Source organism: Eleutherodactylus coqui, chromosome 4 (genome assembly GCF_035609145.1).
Source record: "Eleutherodactylus coqui strain aEleCoq1 chromosome 4, aEleCoq1.hap1, whole genome shotgun sequence".
Classification (NCBI taxonomy): Eukaryota; Metazoa; Chordata; class Amphibia; order Anura; family Eleutherodactylidae; genus Eleutherodactylus; species Eleutherodactylus coqui.
In genome coordinates, this window is record NC_089840.1 from 192,203,269 (window position 1) to 192,226,195 (window position 22,927).

A 22,927-nucleotide genomic window follows, 5' to 3' on the forward strand; every position below is an offset into this window, starting at 1 on the left:
TTCACTGCTACCTGCAGGCACTCATTATTGTACCGCTCTCCACCATGCTTCACTGTTGCTGTAGACACGTATTATTGAACAGCTCTCCGTTTCTTCAGCAAACAGACTGCCTTCTGTTACAGCCAAATATTTCCGATTTTGACTCCTTAGTCCTGAGCACCTGCTGCATTTTCTGCACCCCAGGTCTTACAATTTTGTGCATGAGTCGCTTGGCCTTGTTCCTATGTTAAAGGAATGGCGTTTTGGCCTCGATTCTTCCATGAAGACCATTTCTGGTCATACTTCTCTGAACACCAGATGAGGGTACCTGCGTCTCACTGGTTTCTGCCAATTCTGAGCTGATGGCACTGATGTACATCTGATTTCGAAGGGAAGTAAACATGATGTCTCTTTCATCTGCTGCACTGTTTCCTTGTGCTTTTTCAAAATTTCAGCACAACTTAAAACCCCAATCTGCTTTGAAATCTTTGCTCATGCGGTGTAACTACCTGGTGTCTAGTTGTTCAGTTTTGCCATGGTGTATAACCTGTGACATGAAACTCTTTTCCACAACCTCACCTTTGTAGCAGAGTTTGGCTATTCCTCTCACATGAAATTTTTTGCTACAGTTTTTATTATCCGCAGCAATTTTTGCAATATACCCTTGTCAAAAAGCTACAAAATCTGCACATGTAAAGGCCCATTTACAAACAACGATTATCGCTCAAAAGATGTCTTTTGAGCGACAATCGTGCCATTTACAGCGCAAGATGATCGCTCAAGATGAGCAATCACCTTGCGCTGCGAGCGGAGCATACAGAAGACAAGCGGGGTGTCCCAGCTTGTCTCCTGCATCCAGCTGTTTTCTGCATGGAGCGCCCAGCCGAACGATCTGTGCGGGGTATGGAGAACACAGCTGGACCGCTCTGTTCTTCATACCCAGCCTGTGATCAGGTAGCAGGATACAGCTAAAACAATAGTATCAGCTGCATCCCGCTGTGAATCCCTGATAAGGCTCATCGTCGTCTTTCAGCACGCTGAAAGACGACGATGAGTGACGGCATAACGAAAACTGCACAATGTCAGTGCAGTTACACACAGCGATCATTGCTGAAAAGACGGCTTTTGAGTGAATTTTGAGCGATAATCGTTGTGTCTAAATGGGTCTTAACTGTACTGTTGGGTGTAACCTCTAATTAACATTCATAAGCATTCATATGCAACATTAGGTGATAATTAACTCTCTGACATTTGGATCTATTTAAGCACACATTTTCAACTAATGAAGTCAGCTGACACTAGAGAGTTGAGTATTAGAGGGATTCAGTAATCAGGTTCATGCTGCCTGAACCATGGGCAGCATGAACCCAGGACAGCTAAGCACAGTGGTCCCCCACCCCACCCCGTGGATATTTTATTCTGAAACATTGCAATGTTTTAGAATAAAAACACTTTGAAGTTTGAGGCCTCATGATCGCGGACCCACATGGTTTCATCGTGCAGAGGATTCCACCTGGCCCGCAGACATGAGGCCAGAAAATACAATATACTTTACTGTCCGGAAGCTGCATGGCTCTCCTCCATGCAGGCTGGATCTTCTTTCTTCTGCATGGCGGATGTGTTCGGGACGTCGGCGGCGTGCCGGGCCGGGTACATGCGCCGTGCCGTCTTTTTTTTTTAAACTCCTGCTGTCCCGCAGCACGGATGCAGTGACAGCTGCGTCTGTACCGTGGATCCGGATGGCTTCCATGGAAACTGCGGGAGCCGTCCGTGCGGGAAAACCACACAAAAATAGAGCATGCTGCGGTTGTTTTCCTGCACGTGCGATCCATACGCCGGGGGAAAATGACATCCGCAGGTATTCCCTGTGGGCGCGGAGACCCGCGCAGATTTTTACATTCCATTTTTGCCGTGGACATGAGGCCTGACTCAAAGTTACAGAGGTGGGTGGCACCAGCCTTTATCTGCCCACAGCATGCAGAGTGACATCTCTCTCCCTGCTTTTGTATAGGGAGAGGGCTGTCACTAGGCATGAGAGAGTTATCATTCTAATGCGGCCCACCTCCATGACTCGGAGCTCAGCTCTTGAGTCAAACTTCAACTTATTCTGAAACAAAAACATCCACAGGGGGCCACTGGGCATAACTGTAGTAATAACTGTAATAATTCATCATTTTGATGTATAAAACGTATTGCAGAAAGGGGGATGGTGGCCAATTGCAGTTGGAATTTTTATTACAGTCTTTACTTGGGCTTTCCACAAATGTGTTTTACACGTATACAATATAAAAGATTTTAATACCATTAGCCATGTAATATAATGCACTTCATCAGACTAGGGATAGTTCTTTGTTTATCTTCCAAAACTGGAGTTAAATCCTGAGGTGCGAATATTTGTATGAAGTCTTGCAATGAAATATCTTGCATCACTATCAGAACATTTAGGTAAACTTATCAATGAATTCACACCAGTGTCCTGGCATAACTATTAAAAGGTATGGTGCTTAGGGTGAAAACTATATTTATTGGTCAGGAAGGGCATCATTTCTCCTTAAGAAGAGCACATCTATAGGCCTCTCACTAGCCAAGCCAGAAACCTTCTGCACACTAATGAAGGGCAATCACCCCGAAACAGCTGTCTGTGTATGGTTATTCTGGCTTTGGCTCACAAATCCCACTCATTGTTATAAGGCTTGTTTGACATTGACTTGCAGGAATGCTGCCTTCCAATAGGTGGCGCTGCAGAGGTATTATCCCATCTTCTGATTTGAATTATTTTTAACAATATTTATGAGATACCTGCACCTTTTACAAGTGTTAGAAAACTGGGCAGCGCTTCAGAGTCACATAGTATATGACCATTTGTTAACCGATAGGCACAGACTGGTACCTTTAGCTCGCATCACAAACACAGACAGGTACATTGAGTGGTGCATCAATATTAATAGATCTTCTCCAAACTGTTTGACAATTGTAAAAATAGACAAAGGAATATTGTTTAGTTTTTTTTTTAAATCATTATTCGCTGGTATTTTATATAAAAAGGTTGCAGAATTTTTCTACAGCTGGCTGCATACGCCCCAAACATAAACTCTCGTGCAGTTATAACTGTTTGGCATGACATTGCAAATGTTTTATTCCTTAATGACCGCCAACAAGCCTGGTAACTGCAGCCGTTGAGAACCCTTATGGCTTAGCACCATGGTTCTACAATGCTTCTGCATAAGCCCTACACGATGGTCTCGTGTCACGTGGAGCGGATGTTGGGGTGTCTAACACCTGAGCTCCTGCTCTAACAGCCAGGATCAAAGATAACTCATATGCGGGTCATATAACCCCTAAATGCTACGGTAGCTAAATAGTTTCAGAGGGAAAGGGCTCACACCTTCACTCCATCAGCAATGTGATTTCAGAGTGCCAAGGGACTGCCATGGCAGCCGGAGGCTTAATAACCTACAGATCTGCCATGCCTGGAAGCCTACTAGGCACTGCGGCTAGTAGGCTGTCTGTTCCTTCAGTGGAAAACTGACAGAAATAATGCAATACAGAAGTACTGCGATTTATTATAGAAATGATCAGAGGAACATTAGCTTCTACTGAGGCTAAAAAAAAAAGTTAAAAACCACATTAAAAAAAGTATTTTAAAGATAAAAAGTGTTTTCAGTACAAAGTCCTTTATTTTGGGGAAGAATTGAAAGAAAAAAAGATAATAGCTTTGTAAATTATGGTGAATTTCTCATTTGAGAAATTGATTGTCCATGAATACGATTAATAGAACTATTAGAACTTTGCTGGGGCGTTTCTTGTTCCACTTGTGTGTCGTTCTGCTGGATGATATTTTCATATTGGCTGACAATTAGAATCAACGCACTATACGAACCAGCTCAGCCACAGCTACACCTATATAGGACTTACAGCTCCTTCAGATGTGTTTGTGCAGTGCAGTCGGTTGATCTGTGCGTGTGTCTGCACATAATACTGAACGTTTTTGTGCACACCGGCCCTGTTCATATACACATACAATATGCCCCCAACATGATTTATAAGGCTATTCAGCGAATGAGGCCCAGCTGTGTTCTTTTGCCTATGGTTTTGCGGAGCGTATTGTGCATTTCTTTGCATATTACAACATGCGCACATTGACTGGAACAAATCCATTGGCATCATTGGTCTTCTATTCTCTGAGTACTGCGCAGTGCAAATATGTCCTTCTGAAGAAGCCCTTACAATGAGCAATGCCTTGGAATGACATGTATAGTACATCGGGAGTCATGTACCCAGAAGTTGCTGATTGATTGTGATCCTGAGAAGTACAGTATTTCGACATATTTCAAAAAATGCCTCCAATTTCAAGAAGAATACATAAGAAATCCATTTTTAGCACAGATTTACTTGTGAACAATGCAGTTCCATATAAAAGGGCCCCTAGTGGAGCCACAGCGGGCTCACATGGGCCAACAGCCTTTTCAATGACTGCACAAGCGCTGAGGTCACCACAGAGCATTTACACAGAAAGTGTTGCTGCCGGCTCTCTGACTTCTTGTCTGCTTCTCGCTCAGTGCTTGCTTCACCTCCTATTGTAAGCGCTGAGCGGGGAGCGTTCACACGGAACAAGAAGCCAGCGAGCCAACAAGGTTTTTTCTGCTGACTGAAAAGTCAGCCTTAGGGCTCCCACCCACTAGCGTTTTTTTTCACTGCGAAATTCGCACGTTTTTTTTTTCTACAGGGGGTCTATGGGACTTGTAAAGCTAAAATCGCGATCGCGCAAAATCGCGATTTACCGCGAAATCGCGATTTTGCGCAATCGCGATTTTAGCTTTACAACTCCCATAGCCCAAAGACCCCTGCAGAAAAAAAAAAACGCTGCGAATTTCGCAGTAAAAAAACGCTAGTGGGTGGGAGCCCTTAGGCTGGATTCACACAGGGCGGATTTGCCGCGGTTTTGCCGCAGCAGATCCGCCCGCGGCCGCTAATCTCGGGATTAGTCAGCCATGTGGATGAGATTTCTCAGAAATCTCGTCCACACGGGACGGCTAATCCGCTGTGGTAAATTCGGTTGAAACCGCGGCTGCGGTAGCTGTGGTTTCAAAAGAAGCAGCATGTCTGTTTACTTTCGGTTTTTTGTTTATTTACGTTACGGCCGTGCTCTCCTCTATGGGAGAGCCGGCCGCAACGGAAAAGCATGCGGCCGGACCGCTTCAAAGCTGCCGCGGCTTAAAAAAGCCGCGGCGGTTCTCCCGGCGGGAATCTCGCGGTTTTTGCTGCGGCCAAACCACGAGATTTCCGACGAAAATACGCCCCGTTTGAACCCAGCCTTGGGGTGCATTCACACAAACGTATATCGGCTCGGTTTTCACGCCGAGCCGATATACGTTGTTCTCGTGTGCAGGGGGGGGGGATGGAAGAGCCAGGAGCAGGAACTGAGCTCCCACCCCCTCTCTGCCTCCTCTCCGCCCCTCTGCACTATTTGCAATGAGGAGAGGCGGGCCGGGGCTAATTCTCGGAACTTGGCCCCGCCTCTCCCCATTGCAAATAGCGCAGAGGGGCGGAGAAGAGGCAGAGAGGGGACGGGAGCTCAGTTCCTGCTCCTGGCTCTTCCATCCTCCCCCCCTGCACACGAGGACAACGTATATCAGCTCGGCGTGAAAACCGAGCCGATATACGTTCGTCTGAATGCAGCCTAAGCAACCGTATTCACACTGAACGATTATTGCTCAAATGTGTTTGATTGAATAAATTTTGAGCGATAATTGTTAAGTGTAAATGGGCCTTAAGTAGGGGCCACAGCAGGGGAGAGTATTAGTGGAGTCCACAGCTGGACCACAGCAGGCAGGACTATTACTTACTGGGGGCCACAGCAGGGGGCACTATTAATTAGGCCCCATTTACATGGAATGATTATCATCTATTTAAATCATTATCATCTCATTAGATCCAGTGGTTTGAACAATAAATGTGCAGGCCTCGGCCGCTCGTACAAAATGAGTTTCTGGTTACGGGATTCATAAATCCCACCTCCAGGATGCGATAGCTGTCATTGGTTTTTCGACCACTGCTCAGTCAATCAACGCAGTGATCGATGAACCAATGCGATGGCTGTGATTAGCTGCGGCTCAGCTAATTCATAAATCCAGCCTCTACAACGCGGTGGCTGTTGATTGTTTTTTCCACCACTGCTCAACCAATCAATGCGGCGCTGGATAAACCAATCACAGCCACCGCATTGGTTCCTCCAGCGCTGCATTGATTGGCTGAGCAGAAGTCAATCAGCAGCCATCGCTTACTGAGGTGGGATTTATGAATCATGTAACCAGGAAGTGATGTTGTATGAGTGGCCGAGGGCTGCGGGAAGCGCGTCGGAGCTGTGGAGAGCAGTGGGAGGGACCTGGACAGAGTCTGCTAGGTAAGTATAATAAGACCTCCCCCCAAAATATGACCTAGTGCATCTTTTGTGTCATAAATTAATATAAGACAGGGTCTTATTTTCCAGGAAACACAGAATAAATATATATAAAATTTATTTTTGTGTGGAGGGGGGGGGGGGGAGTTTGACAACAAATTCTGAGCTTTATTATGGAGCATAAAAGCTCACAAGTTCTTTGTACACCCCTGCTTTTACTCTCAATCCACTCACCACATAGATCCCTATCATACGGAGTTCGGGTCTTCCCTATATGGCCTATATTTCAAACAAGTGTATTAAAGGCATGTTTTACAGATGAGTGTACACACACAGCCTGGGACACTTGTCTGTAAAAATACGCCCGCACTACCCTCATCTGATATTGGGCATATAGCGAAGAAATATGTTTCTTGGTTCTGGTGCTCTGCTTATGTATTGGGTTGGTTCTAGTGCTGTATTTATGTAGTGAGCTTAGTGATGGTGCCATAAGTATGCTAAGGGTGGAAGGACACAGCCATACCATGCCCACCTGTGTTGGCCAATGGCCAAATGATTTTGCCAGCAGTTTGTGTGGCCATGGTTTGGCTGGGTGTGGAGTGTGTTTCCATCCTTTTGAGTGCGTTCACATGTGGGGATCTGCTGTGGATTTTCTGCAGTGGAAAAAGTCTGCAGCACATCCAAACCAAAATCTGAGTCAAAGTCCACACCAAATGATTTGGATTTTAACGCAGATTTTGCTGTGGATTTTGTTTCTACTGTGGAAAATCCACAGTAAATCGGCCAAGTGTGAACACACCCTAAGGGCTCATGTCCACGGGCAAAATAAGAATTAAAATCCGCAGCGGATTTTGACTCTTCTCCTGCCCGCGGATCCGCACCCCATAGGGATGCATTGACCACCCGCGGGGTAGATAAATACCCGCGGATGGTCAATAAAAGGGATTTTTTTAAAAATGGAGCATGAAAAAATCTGGACCATGCTCCATTGTCATGCGGGTCTCCCGCGGGGACGGCTCCCGCGGGCTTCTATTGAAGCCTATGGAAGCCGTCCGGATCCGCGGGAGACCTAAAATAGGAATTTACTCACACGCTCCGTTTCTTCTCTTCGCGGCGGTGCCATCTTCTCTCCGTCGCGGCCGGATCTTTTTTCTTCGAGACGGCGCATGCGCGGGGCACGTCACCGACGTCATCATGCGCATCCGCCGAGCCGAAGAAAGAAGACCCGGCCACGACGCGGAGAAGATGGCGCCGCCGTGAAGAGAAGAAACGGAGCGGATGGGAGGTGAGTTTATTCTCATTTATTCTGATTTTCAGCGCTCATGTCCGCGGGGCAGGAGGGACCCGCTGCAGATTCTCCATGGAGAATCCGGAGCGGGCCTGATTTTCCCCGTGGACATGAGGCCTAAGGGCTTATTCACAGGAGCGTATATTAGCCGCAGTTTTCACAGCCAGTTGATATACGCCACCATCGGATACATTGGATTCCAATGGTGTAAAAGCGCCCGGCCGGCCAATATAGCATAAGGCGCTTTTACGCTGACCACGAAAGATAGTTCAGGAGCTATCTTCCTGACCGGTATACGGCTGCTGCCATAGACTCCTATGGGAGCTAATGACAGCTGCTGGAGAAGGGAGGTGGGGGGGGGGGGGGTATAGCAGTGTGACTGCTAAACTCCCTCCCCCTTCTCTCCTCCTCTCTGCCTCTTGGTGGCTGTTTGCAATGGGATGGGCAGGATGGGACGAAGCTAGTTGTTTAACCCCCCACCCCCACTTAAATTGCAGGAGCTAAACTGTCTCCTCTCGCCTAACGGCATTGCGGGCTCGGCGTATATACGCTGGGCCCGTGCCATCTGAATGGGCGCACAAACGTTTAATTTGTGCACCCGTTTACGCGTTTTTACGGTGCCGGTGGCCGTGTGAAAGAGCCTTAAGTGTGGGCCGCTGATGTGTGCTTGCCGCCAAGGCTAAAATTTCCCATCCAGCCCCTGACCACTAACCTACCCTGACCTCTCTCTAACTCTCATATGTAGAGCAACAGTACTGTGCTAATTCACATCCCTTTATTTCCACACCAGATCCGGCCCCTGTCATGGTGGTTTGGTGCAGAAATAAAAGTGATGCAGGCTAGTGTGATGTTCTGCAGCATCTAAGCCATGTGGTAAGATGTTCTGCAGCAGAGGACGTGTGAATTATGAGGTTCTGCAGCAGCGGAGATATGTCTTATAATGTTCCACAGTAGAGCACATGTGTATTATGAGGTTCTGCAGCAGCTAAAGGGCATATTATGATATTCTGTAGCAGATAAGGTATCTTTATGAAGTTCTGTAGTCAGCACATAGGAATGTTTTGGATAGGCAGCAGGTGGGATGTGGAAAGAAAGAAAACTTGCATCGGCGCCCGTCTTCCTGCACGATAAGACGGCCGCACTGCAGGTGCGGACAACTCTCCGCACCGCCGGAAGAAAGAACACATGACCGGCTCCATTGCCGGTCATGTAATCTTTCTTCCCGCGGTGCGAAGAGTCGTCCACACCTGCAGTGTGTCCGTATTCTTCGTGCAGTAACACAGGCGCATCGGTGCCCGGATGCGCCCGTGTGACTGTACCCTTACTGCAATGTCTGTATCTGGAATGCTACATTTTTTGCCTATATATGGAACCGTTTTACACCAAATAGAATAAAACAATATTTTAGGTGCATCCCGCTTCTAGAGTCTGTGGGGCGACTATTCTATTTTTTGGGAGTTTTGATGTGACATTTGATTGCCACCAAGCGATGGAGAGCAGCTACTTGATAAAATACTAGTGTTGAGCCCCATATGCCACCGAGCGGGTGAATGGGGATGGGGGGAGTGGTAGAAAAAAAATGAAAAATGTTATAGTTTTGGGGAGGTTGCAGCTGTAAGTATCAGTGACCGCTCCCCATTAAGCATTCTCCACAATGAACAAGCCCTTTCCTTTATTATTTAATGTTCCTCTTACAACAAGTCTGCTTTAAGCGTCATTTACTCTCAAAATGAAATAGTTATTCCAATTTTACTCAAAATCAGTAATTGTGGATTCTGGAGTCTAATCACATCAGTTTGCCCTCACGGCCGGGTATGGTCGGGGTATCCTCTGCACATGGATGATTTGCATTATTCATGAGTATTACAAGAGCAGAAGTTATTGTATAGAGTCCGGTAGTTGCCGTTGCTTGTGTTCTTGCTTGCATTAGATGCATTGAGTGACTTTGTGCTATTACAGTATGGCTTCCCAGGATCCTGTTGAATGGTCTCTTTCAGACCTTGTAGAGTTGTGTGTGACCCTCGCTATGTTTAAATATGTTTCCATGACAATGCCAACAAGTCCTCATAGCCTACTATAATGTTGAGGATGAGTGATTTTCTCATACAAGAAGGGATTTGGAAAAAGTTACAGCTTTTCTTGATACTGTAATCACTCTCAATGTTCTGAACTATTCTAAGCTTTTCTGCATAGAGGGTAAATTGGTATTATAAAATACGGACCTGATGAGTGCTCACTGGCTGGTCGGGTTAAAAGAAAAAAATGTCAAGTTTTAAAGTCCAAAATTATTGTGATTTCCAAGTACACTCTTCAGGCAGCACAACTCCAACAAGCATGATGTGTGATGTTCCCCAAGGGTTGTCTCTGACCCATGCAGCATAGTCCGCAGCAAATTGGAAGGTAGAACAGCACACTAATTAAGATGCTTGAAAATCTTTTATTATATCCAAAAATTAATTATTACCGCTGGTATTAAATTTTTTTTTTGTGTGTGTGTGCGCAATGTTTCAGGTATACCCTTCATCAGATAGGTCAACTGTTTGGAGATAAAGACCTGGCCAAGGCCCTAATGCCAGAAGAAAAACCTTAGAGGAGAGTGCTGCAGGAATACAGAGGGAATCATTCCCAATAAATGCCTACAACAATCTCGTTACATGTTTTTCTTCTGGTATATTTGAGCCCTGGCCTTTATATACAAATTGTTGACATCATCATGGCCTGATGAAGGGTTTCATACTCGAAACGTGTGCAAAATAAAATTTCAAAAGTGGCTTTTGTACACCAACGCTATTGCTTTCCATTGTTGGTTCAGTCCCAGGAGTTAAACAACGGAGAAACCAGAAGTGCCCTGAAAAGTGAGTGGTGAGCTCACCCTGGATTTGCTTAATACGGCCTCCTTTGATTAGAAAATGCAGAATGCGGCAGATTATATCTCTGATTGGTTCCCCAGCCTCGGGTTTTGGTGTTATGATGTGGTGAGCCCTTTCCATACTGAGATCTAGAGTGGTATTCAAGCCTAGTATGTCTATGAAAAATAGTTTTAGAGTGGATGCGATGGATTCTGGAAGCACTGATTCTGGATTTCCTCACATATCATGGTTGTTCCATCTTCCTTGATTGTTTTGATCTTCAATTAGAACATATAGATTTGAGATGTGATCTTGACAGGAGAAAAATGCTCGTGTTCTGGTGGTGTTGAATTCCAGTGTAGATGCTTGCGTTGTCTTTAAGAATTCCACCCTATCACCGATTTAAAGTGTGCCTTGCTTTATATCAGAGATAGCTTTCAGGAAAGGGTCCGGCCTTGTGTAATTACTGTCTTAATGCAAACTGGGAAGATGGAACAATACCTCTGCAGAGCCACCTATTGGAAGGCAGCATTTCTGCAAGCCAGTGTCAGACTTTTTAGACAAGCCTTATAACAATGACTGGGAATTGTGAGCCAAAGCTAGAATACCATAAATAGACAACTGTTTGGGTTTTTTTTTGCCCCTCAGTAGTGCACAGTAGGATTCGGATATTGACTTTCAGGAATGCTGCCTTCCAATAGGTGGCACTGCAGAGGTATGGTTCCATCTTCCATTTGCATATTTCCCGGAGGAGCATGCATGGCCTTATACATCTCTTCACACATCTTCTAGTTGCTCTTCTTAAAGAGAAACATTATCCTTCCTGACTATTACTAGCCAAGCCAGGATCCTACTGCAAACTGGTGAGGGGCAAATCCCTGAAACAGCTGTCTGTGTATGGTATTATTGCTTTGGCTCATAATTCCCAGTATTCTGTCTTGCCTTACAATTCCATGGGGTTTTTGGTGCACAAATCTGCACTAAAATAGAGAGTGGGGCCATTGAAATCAGCCAGTCTCCACACAGGGGTCAGAGCTATCTGCTTCCGCTCTGTCAACTGTGTTTTGGCATTGATGGGGGGGCGACTGAACAGCTAAATGTCCGGGGTTCTGAGCGGAAGACAGCAGCCACTCAACTATTGATGGCCTATCCTAAGGATCGTTCCTCAATAGAAATAGCCCGGGCACCCCTTTAAAAATGAATTAGTCCTGGAAAGTGAAGAACAGTCTATGTATCTGAGGGCATAATGGACAAATATTTCCTGCCTGCCTCTGTGTCTAGCACTTTATCATATCTGCCATGGACTTTACACCACACATTTGTAACAGACATCTAATTGTGTGCTGAGAGCTCTTTGGCACCGAGGAAGATTGATAATAATGTAAAGTAGCCATTCAGGGATGATCCAGAAACATCATTTTAGATAGCAGATTTGTTGCCGAAATTTCTTTGTCTGTTCTATTCATGTCTATAAAGTTTGCTGGAATCCATACAGATGCAGGCGTACAACAAAAGTCACACGGTTAGAGATCCCAGTATATGCAACAAAATAACGGAAATCCATCACTGCGGTTTCAAAAACAGCCAAGCAGGCTGTACTATGCTGTTTCTGTAAGGGTGCATTCACATAGACAAGAGCGATATTGGCCCAAGAAACGTGGACTGATATTGTGCTTGTAAGGCCCCCTGTCCAGGACCGTGTATTCACCGGCGGTAAATCGCCGACGAATCACGCAGGCTGAAGCTTTCCATGGCGTTGCTATGGAAAGCGCCAGCCCCGTGTCCACGAGCAGAGAATAATTGCAAATTGCCCCGATTCTCCGCGGTCAGCCTAGCTTATTAGATTAGGCTGACCGGTGGAGATTCGTGTGCGGCTCCTGCTCCCGGGCGGCGGCTCCCGCGCTGGAAATCTGCCGCGAAACTTCGCAACGCCCGTGCACAGCCGGCCTAAAGTAGCGATTTTGGATATAAGCATGATGCATTTTTGCTTAAAAACACAATGCCTCGCATCTATGTACGCGTGATTTTAACACACGTGAAAAGATTGCAAGTGCTTCCAATAGTTTTCAATGGTAAAAAAATCACATGCACAAAAATCGTATGCAAATTGACTGGCATGCGACCGCAATGCAATTTATTTTAAAGATTCCATAGTAATCGCCGGTCAGAAAATAGGACATACAGAGATTTTTCAATCTTGCAGTATCATTGTGAGAGAAAAATTGCTCATGTGAATAAATACATCGAAATCAATATGTTATTAAAACACGCGAGTTCTCTCCATATCACTATGGGACCGAACTCACACATGAAACTCACACGTGTGAATGTATCCTAAGGTTAACTTAACACGGTATTAGTGTATCTTGACGCCACCGGACGTACAGGTGGAGCCAAGATACAAGGTGTTTGACTGGGGGTTGACGCCCCCTGTTTGTGATTGGCTGCACCCCACTGTTCCCTTTTCTCCGGCTCACAGGTCCTGCTTCTGGCCCTGCGGTGACTGGCCGGGCATCCCAGCAGCCCCGCTGTTACCACCCTGGTGCCCCTTTCTGGCCTTCACAGCTTTTGCTGCTGGTCCTCTGCTGTCACCTCTGCTGCCTTGTAGCGGGGCGCTGTGACTGTCCCTGCCGATCCTTCCTCACCATGACACCTGCTGCTCCTGCCGACGGTGTGAGTGCAAAGGTGAATATACATGCGCACACACACCCCCCCCCGGGCGCGCGCGCGCCGAACCACAGCCGCAGCGGGCGCTCTGTAGTGCTCACCGATCCGTGCCTCGGAAGTAGCGACCGCCGGCGGGCAGCAGCACAGCTGCTCAGTGCTGTGACCCACTCCAGAGCGGCGCTGCTCAGTGCTGTGACCCACAGCAGTGACATGAACTGAACACCGATGCTCAGCGCTCTGGGCCACAGCAGCGCTGTCAACTTCGACGGTTCGCCGGTGAGAGCCGCCGGTCACAGTTCCCTTGCACAGTAGCGCCCCTGAGTCCCCGGCAGCGCCACCAACTCCTAAGGAACGGTGCCGTCCCCTGCCCAGCATCGTTCATAAGTCCCCACCTCACTGTCCTCAGCGGCAACCCCCTGTCAAACTCCTTGTATCTTGGCTCCACCAGTACTTCTGGTGGCGTCAAGATACACTAATTCCCCTTAACACTTGTGATAAGAACCCGCGATTTTCGCATGATGTGAGAGTGAATAAAACGCAGAATTATGAAACCAATGATTTTTAATAGTTTCCTTCACATTTGCGATGTTTTCATGCGATGTTGTGATAAAAAAAGACATCACAATATACTCTATCTTTTTGCGTTTTGCTTTTTTTTTAATCTCCCATGTTTCCCTATGAGGTCTCCTTTTTATCGCACCAAAATGCATGAACTTGCAATTTTCCTATGATGCGATGCGTTTTCAACATTAGAAATCATGAGAAAATCGCAAGCGGCAGCAATATTTTAGCGAGAAAAAGCATTGCTGAAGCTCAAAAATCGCGGAAAAAGAGACGCGATTATGCCAAAATTTTCTCATGGCATGATTGCAATTGCCAGTGTGAAGGAGCCCTGACTCCTATGAAAGGGAATGGGAGTTAGAAACACAACATAGCACATACAGCTCAATGGATTCCATTATTATCTCTCATATTTTTCTTTATTTTATGCAGTGTTGATTAAAGGAAATATAAAAAAAACCAAAAAAAACAAGTAGTTGCTAATTCCCCACTTGGTTCGGATCTGGGCTCAGACTGCAGGTCTGATCTTGTCACATTATTGTAAATCCAGACTGCTATACATGTCAAAACCAAAGCAAGTTCAATGCGCATGACATTATACCGTAGATTTACACAGGAGAGCTTACTAACTGGGCTGTAAAGTGCATGGGGAGCATTTATTAGCTTGTATTCGGGCAGAACCTGATGCCATAAATGGTCAAATGGTGGTATCACTTATCAATTTATTTGTGAATAAGAGCTTTTTTTGCATACCATGATCAAATTATATATTATGTATATGCCAATAAAAACTAAAGTGCAAGTAACCGGAAAGCAAGAACACATTTTACATATAGTATCTTTTTGGGGCTTTGCCAATTTTTTTTTTTTTGGATGAAAACACTGAATAAATACACTATAAATAATTTGGTATAAACAAAGTAACAATCTTATCATTAATGGGAAAACGTCTATTTTTTCCGACTTGGGCTGTGTAAGATTCTCACCATAAGGGCTAATGCCCATGGACGGATTTCTGCCGCGTTTCACACGGCGGAAATCCGTGCGTTATCCCACAGCTATTCGGTTCTATTGAACCTAATAGATTTTTTACTTTCAATGTTCACGCTGTGGAATTCTACCATGGAATTCTGCAGCGTAAAAGAAATCACAGCGCGGCCACCTTCTATTGTAGTCAATGGAAGCCGGCCGTCACGCGATACTTCTGCTGTGAGCACAGCGGAAGTATCGTGTGATTACGTGTCACCACCCGCTGACTGCGCATCATGCGCTGCACTGCGCAAGCGGGCCAGACTGGACTCGCGCGGCGGATCCGGAGAGGTCAGTATGGGGTCTTTGGACGGGCGCCGTGGCAGACTCTGTTGCGATATTCCGCTGGCAGAGTCCAACACGGCCATGGACATGAGGCCTAAATCTTAATATTTTAAGGGGGTTGTACCAAAAATGCAGGTTATCCCTTATCCACAGCCCTTATCACTGCTGAGACCCCCACCAATCTAGAAAACAGGCCTCCCGTATCCCCAGTCCTCCTCACAGCGGAGCACTAGAACTCCATTCACTTTCAACAGAACTGCGGAGATGCCATGAGAAGGTGCAGCTCGGCTATTTTCATCAGCCCCATTGAATTGAGCCAGAGCTTCATTCACAGTGACTCCACTCCAGGGGAAGAAGCAACTCTCGCGGTGACAGTAAAGTGGGACCCGGGAATCTCAGTGATCAGGCCCACCAATTAGCAAGTTATTCCCTATCCACTGTTTAACTGTGGGTCAAGCATAAGATAAATGTGTTTGTGCCATGACTCCTGTCTTGTAAAAGTGCAGTGGAGTTTTGTCTCCATGACAGATTCCCTTAAAGAGTGCTCATCCAATTACTCAATTCTGCCATAACCTATTTCTGTCATATCAAAGGGGTCATCCCACAAAAAAAAAGGTATCCCCAACCAACCAGATAGGAGATAACTATCTAATTGGTGGGGGTCCAACTGCTCGTAACTGAAAGCTGGTTGAAGCACACAGGCTACGACTCTCCTCTACTCGTTAGCGGGGTGCAACTGGCCGAATGAGCCACAGGAAGAACCAGGGGGAATGAAAGACCTAATTCTTGGAGTCACCATAGTCTCCCAGTCTATGTAGGTGGAAGCTGATGCCAGCAGAGCCTCATGTCCGAGTTCAGGCCAAACCAGTTTGGTGGTAGGCCTTGATTAAAGTAGGTTCGCGGTGTGGGGGAGGCTCTGAGGAAAAGTAGTTAAGGATCCTCGGCCAGACATTGCTGCTTAAACGTTTAATAAAATTTAACAGGAACAGATGTCTGCGTTTGGGCTAAAGAATCGGTCAAGTTCTCACCCGTGTTCTGGGTACAATATAAATAACAGTTTCTGCTCACTGGAAATAAAGTGTGTCAGAGCAAAGTTTCTCTTGAGCAACAGTACTCTATGCTGCCCAATTTGTAGCCCTGGTACCTGGTCTTTATCTCAGTCTCTGTATGGCAAGTGCCTACAGGTAACCGGTTTACACTTGTAGTTGGTGACTCTGACCAGACAGGAGGAAGGAAAGTCCGAAGAAACGGTTGTCTCCGGTAATATTGCAGAAGCGGTGCTCTGGATTCACTATTCTGCAGCATCAATACACAAATCAGAAGATACACTATAGGCATCTGCTCAGCAATCCATTCCTCTGGCTTTGCTCCTGTTGTTGATCGCGTGCCCAGTACCAGACGCTCTTCCAGCCCTCCTCATCTTAAAGTAACAGCACGTCACACAGGACACAAATAAAGCAACCATCAAATAATACGATAGGTGTACCCTCTTACACAACAATGGGGTTCTTCGCACACAACCATCTTTGTTAGTCCCATCAAAATGAATTTAGCCTCTACTCCATTCATTCAAAGACCTTCAAGACCTCCATTCTTGTGATCAGTGGGGTCCCATCAGTCAGACCCCACCAATCAGGAAATACCTTCATTTTGTGCGACAAACCATTTACAAGGTTGGTGGAGACCCTCTGGGCAAAAAGAAATCGTTTGTAAGTAGCAGTGTTGTATGATGGGTGTTGGGGAAAAGAATGCTTATTTGGGGGGTGCAATACAAAAATAAGAGCATGCATGATATACATGTCAGCAGTACCTATCCATTACCCACAACTGGTATCTCTTCTGTCACCACTTCTGTCTCGTGGCTCCTCCCACCTTGTTTATAGAGCTGCATGATGGCGGCCAATTACTCCACATCACAGTGACATAAGACAATAAACACACTCGGCCATCAGATTTCTCTACTTAACGGCGCAGACAAGATGGGAAGACAAAGTTTAATATGTTACAGGAAAAACAATCTAGACTTAAAAATTGTTTCTTGTCTGGAAGGCACTGGTGATAGCGACTCCTGGAAGTTGCTGTCTCCAGAATTTTAGCCCTGTTGAACATTGCTAGCTCTTAGAATAACTTGATGATTTGACTTCCATGGTCTGGCTTTTACCAGATTTTCATGACTGTCATTTACTTGCAGTTTCAGAGATAGAGGTTCTCCTGGATGAAGCTTCATATGTGCCATAAAAATGCCCATAAACTGCATTAGGATGCACAATTTACATTTACTCACAGCACCCAACCACCAATTAAGCTTTAATCTGCCTATCCCAAACTAAACAATGAGAACAACTGTTTGGCTGCTGTGTTTTATTTGCACTTAAATGAGCCCTAGTTCTGCTCCCAGAACTATCTGACAGATACCATCCCTATTAGTAGTGGAGGAATCAACTTCTGGGTGACTGCACCGAAGGGGGTCTTCAACTTCAATTAGGAATGTGTAGGTCAGAAGGTCAGAATGCTAATCACATCTTCATGTAATGTCTTTAGGTATTTTTTTCAAGGTGGAATGACTGCTGGATAGTAAAGTAGGAGCTACATTCAACCTATGCATATAAATGTTACTACATTTTGTGTAATGTTTAATAACTGAATGCAAAATATGTTACTACGCTTTGTATTAAGTTTCATAACTGAATGCAAGAATTCCTATACAACAAGGTGCCATATGAAAATATTTACACTACAACATGATACAAAGTGAAGATCCACAGTCTGGTGGGTACAATGTTGCATTCATTTGACTTGTACCCACTTTGCGGTGCCCTACTTTCTCCAGCTTTTTTGCCTGGTTCACTTGCAAGTAAATAAACAGAAAAGCTTTCTCAAAACTGAAGTGAATACAAGCACTTAGAGTTTCCTTTGGCAGAGCTAAAACACAAGTGTCTTTGTCTTACCTTGGTAAAATGCCAGGGACAGGCACAGCAAGCTCCAACATTTCCATAAGCTGCAGGTGGGCTGGTGAGACCTCCAGGAAAAAGCCATCTTTGCCAAAACTGCAACCAGACTGCAAGGTTTTCATGCCTGTTGCACCATTTCTATTGAAGTGACACACAGCATTGGGAGAGTCAGAGTTGATCAACACAGGAAATTTCATAGCTACTTCTACTATAACTAGAAAATCAGATAGGACACTGCCCTCTAGAGGCGAAAGTTTAAAAGGACAGGCTCTTGTCAACTAGCACGTTGTTCTGTGGACTCAAGTCATTTCTCGGCTCAGTAGGCTGCACATGATGTTGTACATTGATTTAACCTTGGATACTAGAAGTTCGGTTTCGTAAAGTCATATCTAGTCCGTCAATGACTGTAACGAATATGTTATGGCTGTAATGGAAGTGTCGATTGCAGACATTGTTATATATTTTCTGATTAATTAAGAATTGTTAATTTGACTATGAATAGTTGTCAGCATGACAGCTAAGTTTTGGGCTTTGTTCACACGACTTAGATGCTGCGCTTTTACGCCCGACTGATATACACGACCATCTTAGTCATTGGTTTTCAATGCATTCATTTACACAGGCGAATATACGGCGCGTAAAAATGTTGCACGGTAAAAGCTGGAACATACGTGATCAAAATAGGGCAGCAAATTTACGGTGGGTAAAAAGATAGTTCTGGTTCTATTTTTTGACTGATATACGGCGGCGTTTCCCATAGACTCCTATAGGAGCTGGGGAAAAAATGGAGGAGGAGGGATGGGACTGGAGTAGTGCACTGACCTCCCGCCCCCTTTCCGCCCCTCACCACTATTTGCAATGGGGAAGGGGGGGGGCGACTTAGCTCCACCCTGCCCCACATCTCCCATTGCAAACAGTGGCGAGGGGCGGAAAGGGGGCGGGAGCTCAGTGCACTGCTTCTGGCCCATCCCACCTCCTCCCCCTGCAGAGAGGGACAGCGTATATTGGCCAGACGTGAAAACACAGCTGATATACGGACGTCTGAATAAGCCCTAATAGAGGGCCACATCAGCATTATGGTTGCCTTATTATGCGTGTATTTTTTACATGCATAAGGCTGGGTTCACACGGGGCAGAATTGCTGCACAATTTCCATGCGGACAATTATTATTCTCATCAAGGAAAGACCGGAAGCAATGGGATGAAACTAAAAGGGAGGAGACAGAAATGAGATATTAGAAAAAACTTTCTGACAGTGAGGGAGATTAATGAGTGGAACGGGAGGTGGTGAGTTCTCCTTCAATGGAAGTGTTCAAACAAAGGCTGGACAAATGTCTGTCTGGGATGACTTAGTGAATCCTGCATTGAGCAGGGGGTTGGGCCCGATGACCCTGGAGGTCCCTTCCAACTCTACCATTCTATGATTCTAGACCGTTGCGGCCAAGCTGTGCTGAAACGGACATGCCACAATGCAACGTATTTGCGCATGAAGGAGGATGTCTGCACATAGTACTGTTCTTTTTGCTCACACAGTGCCAGTTTACACTATTAGGTCCATAATAAGGTCCATATGTGCTCTCTTTTTTTCGTGTTTTTGCACAGTGTTTCATGCATCTCCTTGGGTATTTGCACATCTCCCATAGACTTCTATGGGGGCCTTTACTGCGCAAAATACTGAAAAATAGAGCAGGTCCTACTTTTTTCTGCCCATGAAGAATCCACATGCAAAACACGCTCATGACAACGAATCCATTAAAATCAAGATTTGCGAAAGTGAACGTCTAAACGTGAGCCAACGAATGAATGGGAATCGATCACTTTTCGCTTGTCATTCATTTTACAGAAGCATAAAAACCATCGTCAGCTCATTCACTTATCATTCAGTTTAAATCCTGATTGTTCTGTCCCTCTCATTTGCTTATACATCGAATGTGAAAGACTTAACGATTCTCCTTTCAACGAGCCAACAATGTATCTGCTTGTCTAAACAGACTGCACAAGAGCGAACAAGCCAGTGGTGACGACACTCGCTCGTTCAAACGAGAAAAAGAGCCTAATGTCAATTTAGGTCAGAGATTACTGTCAGAATGTGCCTGCACCTCCCCAGTAGCCCCAGAAAACAGCTGATTTAGCTAAAGCAAACTGTGGTCAGCCAAGCATTATAGTATTAGATGAATGTCCGCCCATGTAATAAAAGGACAGCTTGAGTCTGCAGGAACAGGACCCCTCTCATAGATCAGCTGACCGTTCTAGCTTGTAGAGGGAGGTCTGCAGCAGGGGAACTCTATGTAGTCAAAATGCCCTAACATATGGACAGGGGTTGTTTTCATTAGACCTCCCCTTGAAGGCGTCTTGAGACATCTAATTTTAGCAAGGGATTGTCATCTTCGGACAATTGTTTTTTGTTCCCAGGATCCCCTTGTGATAAAGTGACCACTGTTAGGCGTGTGCCTGACAATTAGATTCCATAGGGATGTACAGTTACATGAAATAGTGTGAAAATAATATTATGCCTCTCACTATGGATGCATATGGCACGTGTTATGTACAACTTCTGTAAGGAAACATACTATTAAATATGTATATAATAAAAATAAAATAGTTCCTCGTTTTGCATCCATCATTCCTGTTGAGAACACGCTGTAATGCAAGAATGCCAGCTGATACTAAAGAGCAACTAAACTTAGTTTAAATCAATAGTAAAAGTAATATAAGAAATGTTGCAATGTGTATTATTAGAGAAAAATGCCGCTTTCTCCATTTGTCAACCACTCTGCATGTACTAATAAGCTCCCTGCACAGACGTTGGTACACAGATTAGATTACGGCCTCTTTCACACAAGCGTTTTATCGCAGCTATTTTGCCGTGATAAAACGCCGGCTGAAAATTGTGACTATCTGAAGCATTGGACTCCAATGCATTTGTTCAGATGGGCGATTCTCCGATGCGTAAAATCATCCAGCCAGAATACATAGGGTGTGCATTCTGTCCGGCTGCTTTTACGCACGACCGGAAAAGATAGGACTTGTTCCATAGACTCCTATGGGAGCTGCCAGAAAAGGGAAGGGGGAGGGAGTTTAGCAGTGGCTCGCCTTGCTAAGTCCCTCCCCTTGCTGGGAGCTCCCATAGGCTGAGGAGGGAAGGGAGTTTAGCATGACTATCTATGCTAAGCTTCCGTCCCGTACCGCCCCCTCCCCTTGCCGTGAGGGGCAGAGAGGGGGAGTTTAGCACACTAGCTCTGCTAAGCTCCCGCCTCCTCCCTTTGCCAGTGAGGGGTAGTCAGTTTAGCAGAGCTAAACTGTTTCCCTCACCTGACAGCATTCTGGGCTCAGTGTATATGTGGTCGTCTGAATGGGCGCACAAACGCCATTCACAATATATATAATATTCCACACAAGCACAGAGCTGAATCCTCATTCATTATCATTTATAAATGTAGAAGTTGTCTTTTATCCCCCAGTATATATAGCCCCGTTGTATAAAGACTAAAAACTGTATATGTGTTTCAAGTTTAGGATCCAAGTCTGCATAGAGCACTGAAATAGTATTAGATTCCAGTGAAATGTCCTTGTACTGGCTGCCACTTTTAATGATATTTTCAATAGAAGCACATTTAGCTTTTGTGCCTTAATATGAAGAGGCTCTTTATGCCCTGGTGGAAGTCTAGAATAAGAATGAAGCTTTCCTACTGTTAGAGGACAGCAATATATTACAGAAGCTGTCTCTTTGAATCTCTTTATTAAGCAGACATTTACATAATCTCCGCTAGTAACTTTTACTAGACCCACAGTTTGCTTGAATGGCTACATACAGAGAATATACAATACATCCCAGACATCTTAACCCACAGATGTCACTAGACATACAATGCCATGGTAGGGCACCGGACATCAGTGACCGCAATGCACAGCACCTATATATTTGAAGTTGATCTTATGGCGGGCCTTCCAAAGGTGAAGAATACAGAGTGCCCATGTATTCTTGATTTGTCTGGGCTCTAATGTCTGGTGTAAATGTGCCACCTGGGACATTTAAAACCCTTTCCATAATTGCATTTTGTTAATTAAGTTCATTTAGTTACATTTGAAAGAAACTCTCTGGCAAAAGGAAGACATCAAAGCAAGTAATTCGGTCTCTGCACTCTTCAATGTATGCTACCCACATACAGATTTACTACTGCATTGGGTCTGAGCGGAGATATGGAATGTGTCTGAGAAAAATGCGTCATTGAAATGATTACAGGCAATTTAACTTAGTAACACAACTATTATAGTTTATTAACCGTGGATGGCAACAAATGTATGTTGTTAATCACCATGGTTGCTGCTACATTGGGGTTGAAATATAAACAAATAAGATAAGTAATTGCAAACATATTTCATTCATTATTTTGAATCTTGTGTTCAATTAAATACAACAATCCATAATATGTTTTAAAAGGTCGGTAAAAAATGAAACATTAGAGATAAGTGTGAGAACACTGTTTCATGGCTGCCATAAACAATGACATCAACTAATAGATATTATCCAATGATTAAAGAGGTTTTCTGTTTGACGTCGCTGCTGTCCGCGGCATCAGTGAGGCAGACTGGATAAGGGTGGTGTTGGGCTCTTTAGCACTATCATCACGAAAATGGTACTTTATTTATGGGCCGATTTGTTGTATCACATAAAATACCTAACGCTTTTTCTGTCCTTTAGAGTTTGTAAGGTTTATGTTGTATTATTAATGGTATGTACTCTGATTGGGTCATCATTACCAGTGGGGTACCACAGGGGGCAGTATTGGAGAGATCACTGTTGCTAGTGGGGTACCACAGGGGGCAGTATTGGAGAGATCACTGTTACTAGTGGGGTACCATAGAAGCCAGTATTGGGCCCTATTCTTTTGGATATATTTATTAATGACCTGGTAGA

General features: G+C 45.0%; 2 protein-coding genes across 2 annotated transcripts in view; one reads left to right on the top strand and one right to left on the bottom strand.

Annotated features, from left to right (window-relative positions):
• Nucleotides 1–18,150, bottom strand: part of VSIR (V-set immunoregulatory receptor) — a 54,143-nt gene extending 35,993 nt beyond the window's left edge. The window contains exon 1 of the mRNA XM_066600483.1: nt 18,007–18,150. Within this exon, the coding sequence (XP_066456580.1) occupies nt 18,007–18,094 (88 nt within the window). The 5' untranslated portion in view covers nt 18,095–18,150. The remainder of the gene's footprint in view (nt 1–18,006) is intronic.
• Nucleotides 1–22,927, top strand: part of CDH23 (cadherin related 23) — a 996,630-nt gene that overhangs the window by 828,027 nt on the left and 145,676 nt on the right. The gene's annotated exons all lie outside the window — the stretch shown is intronic.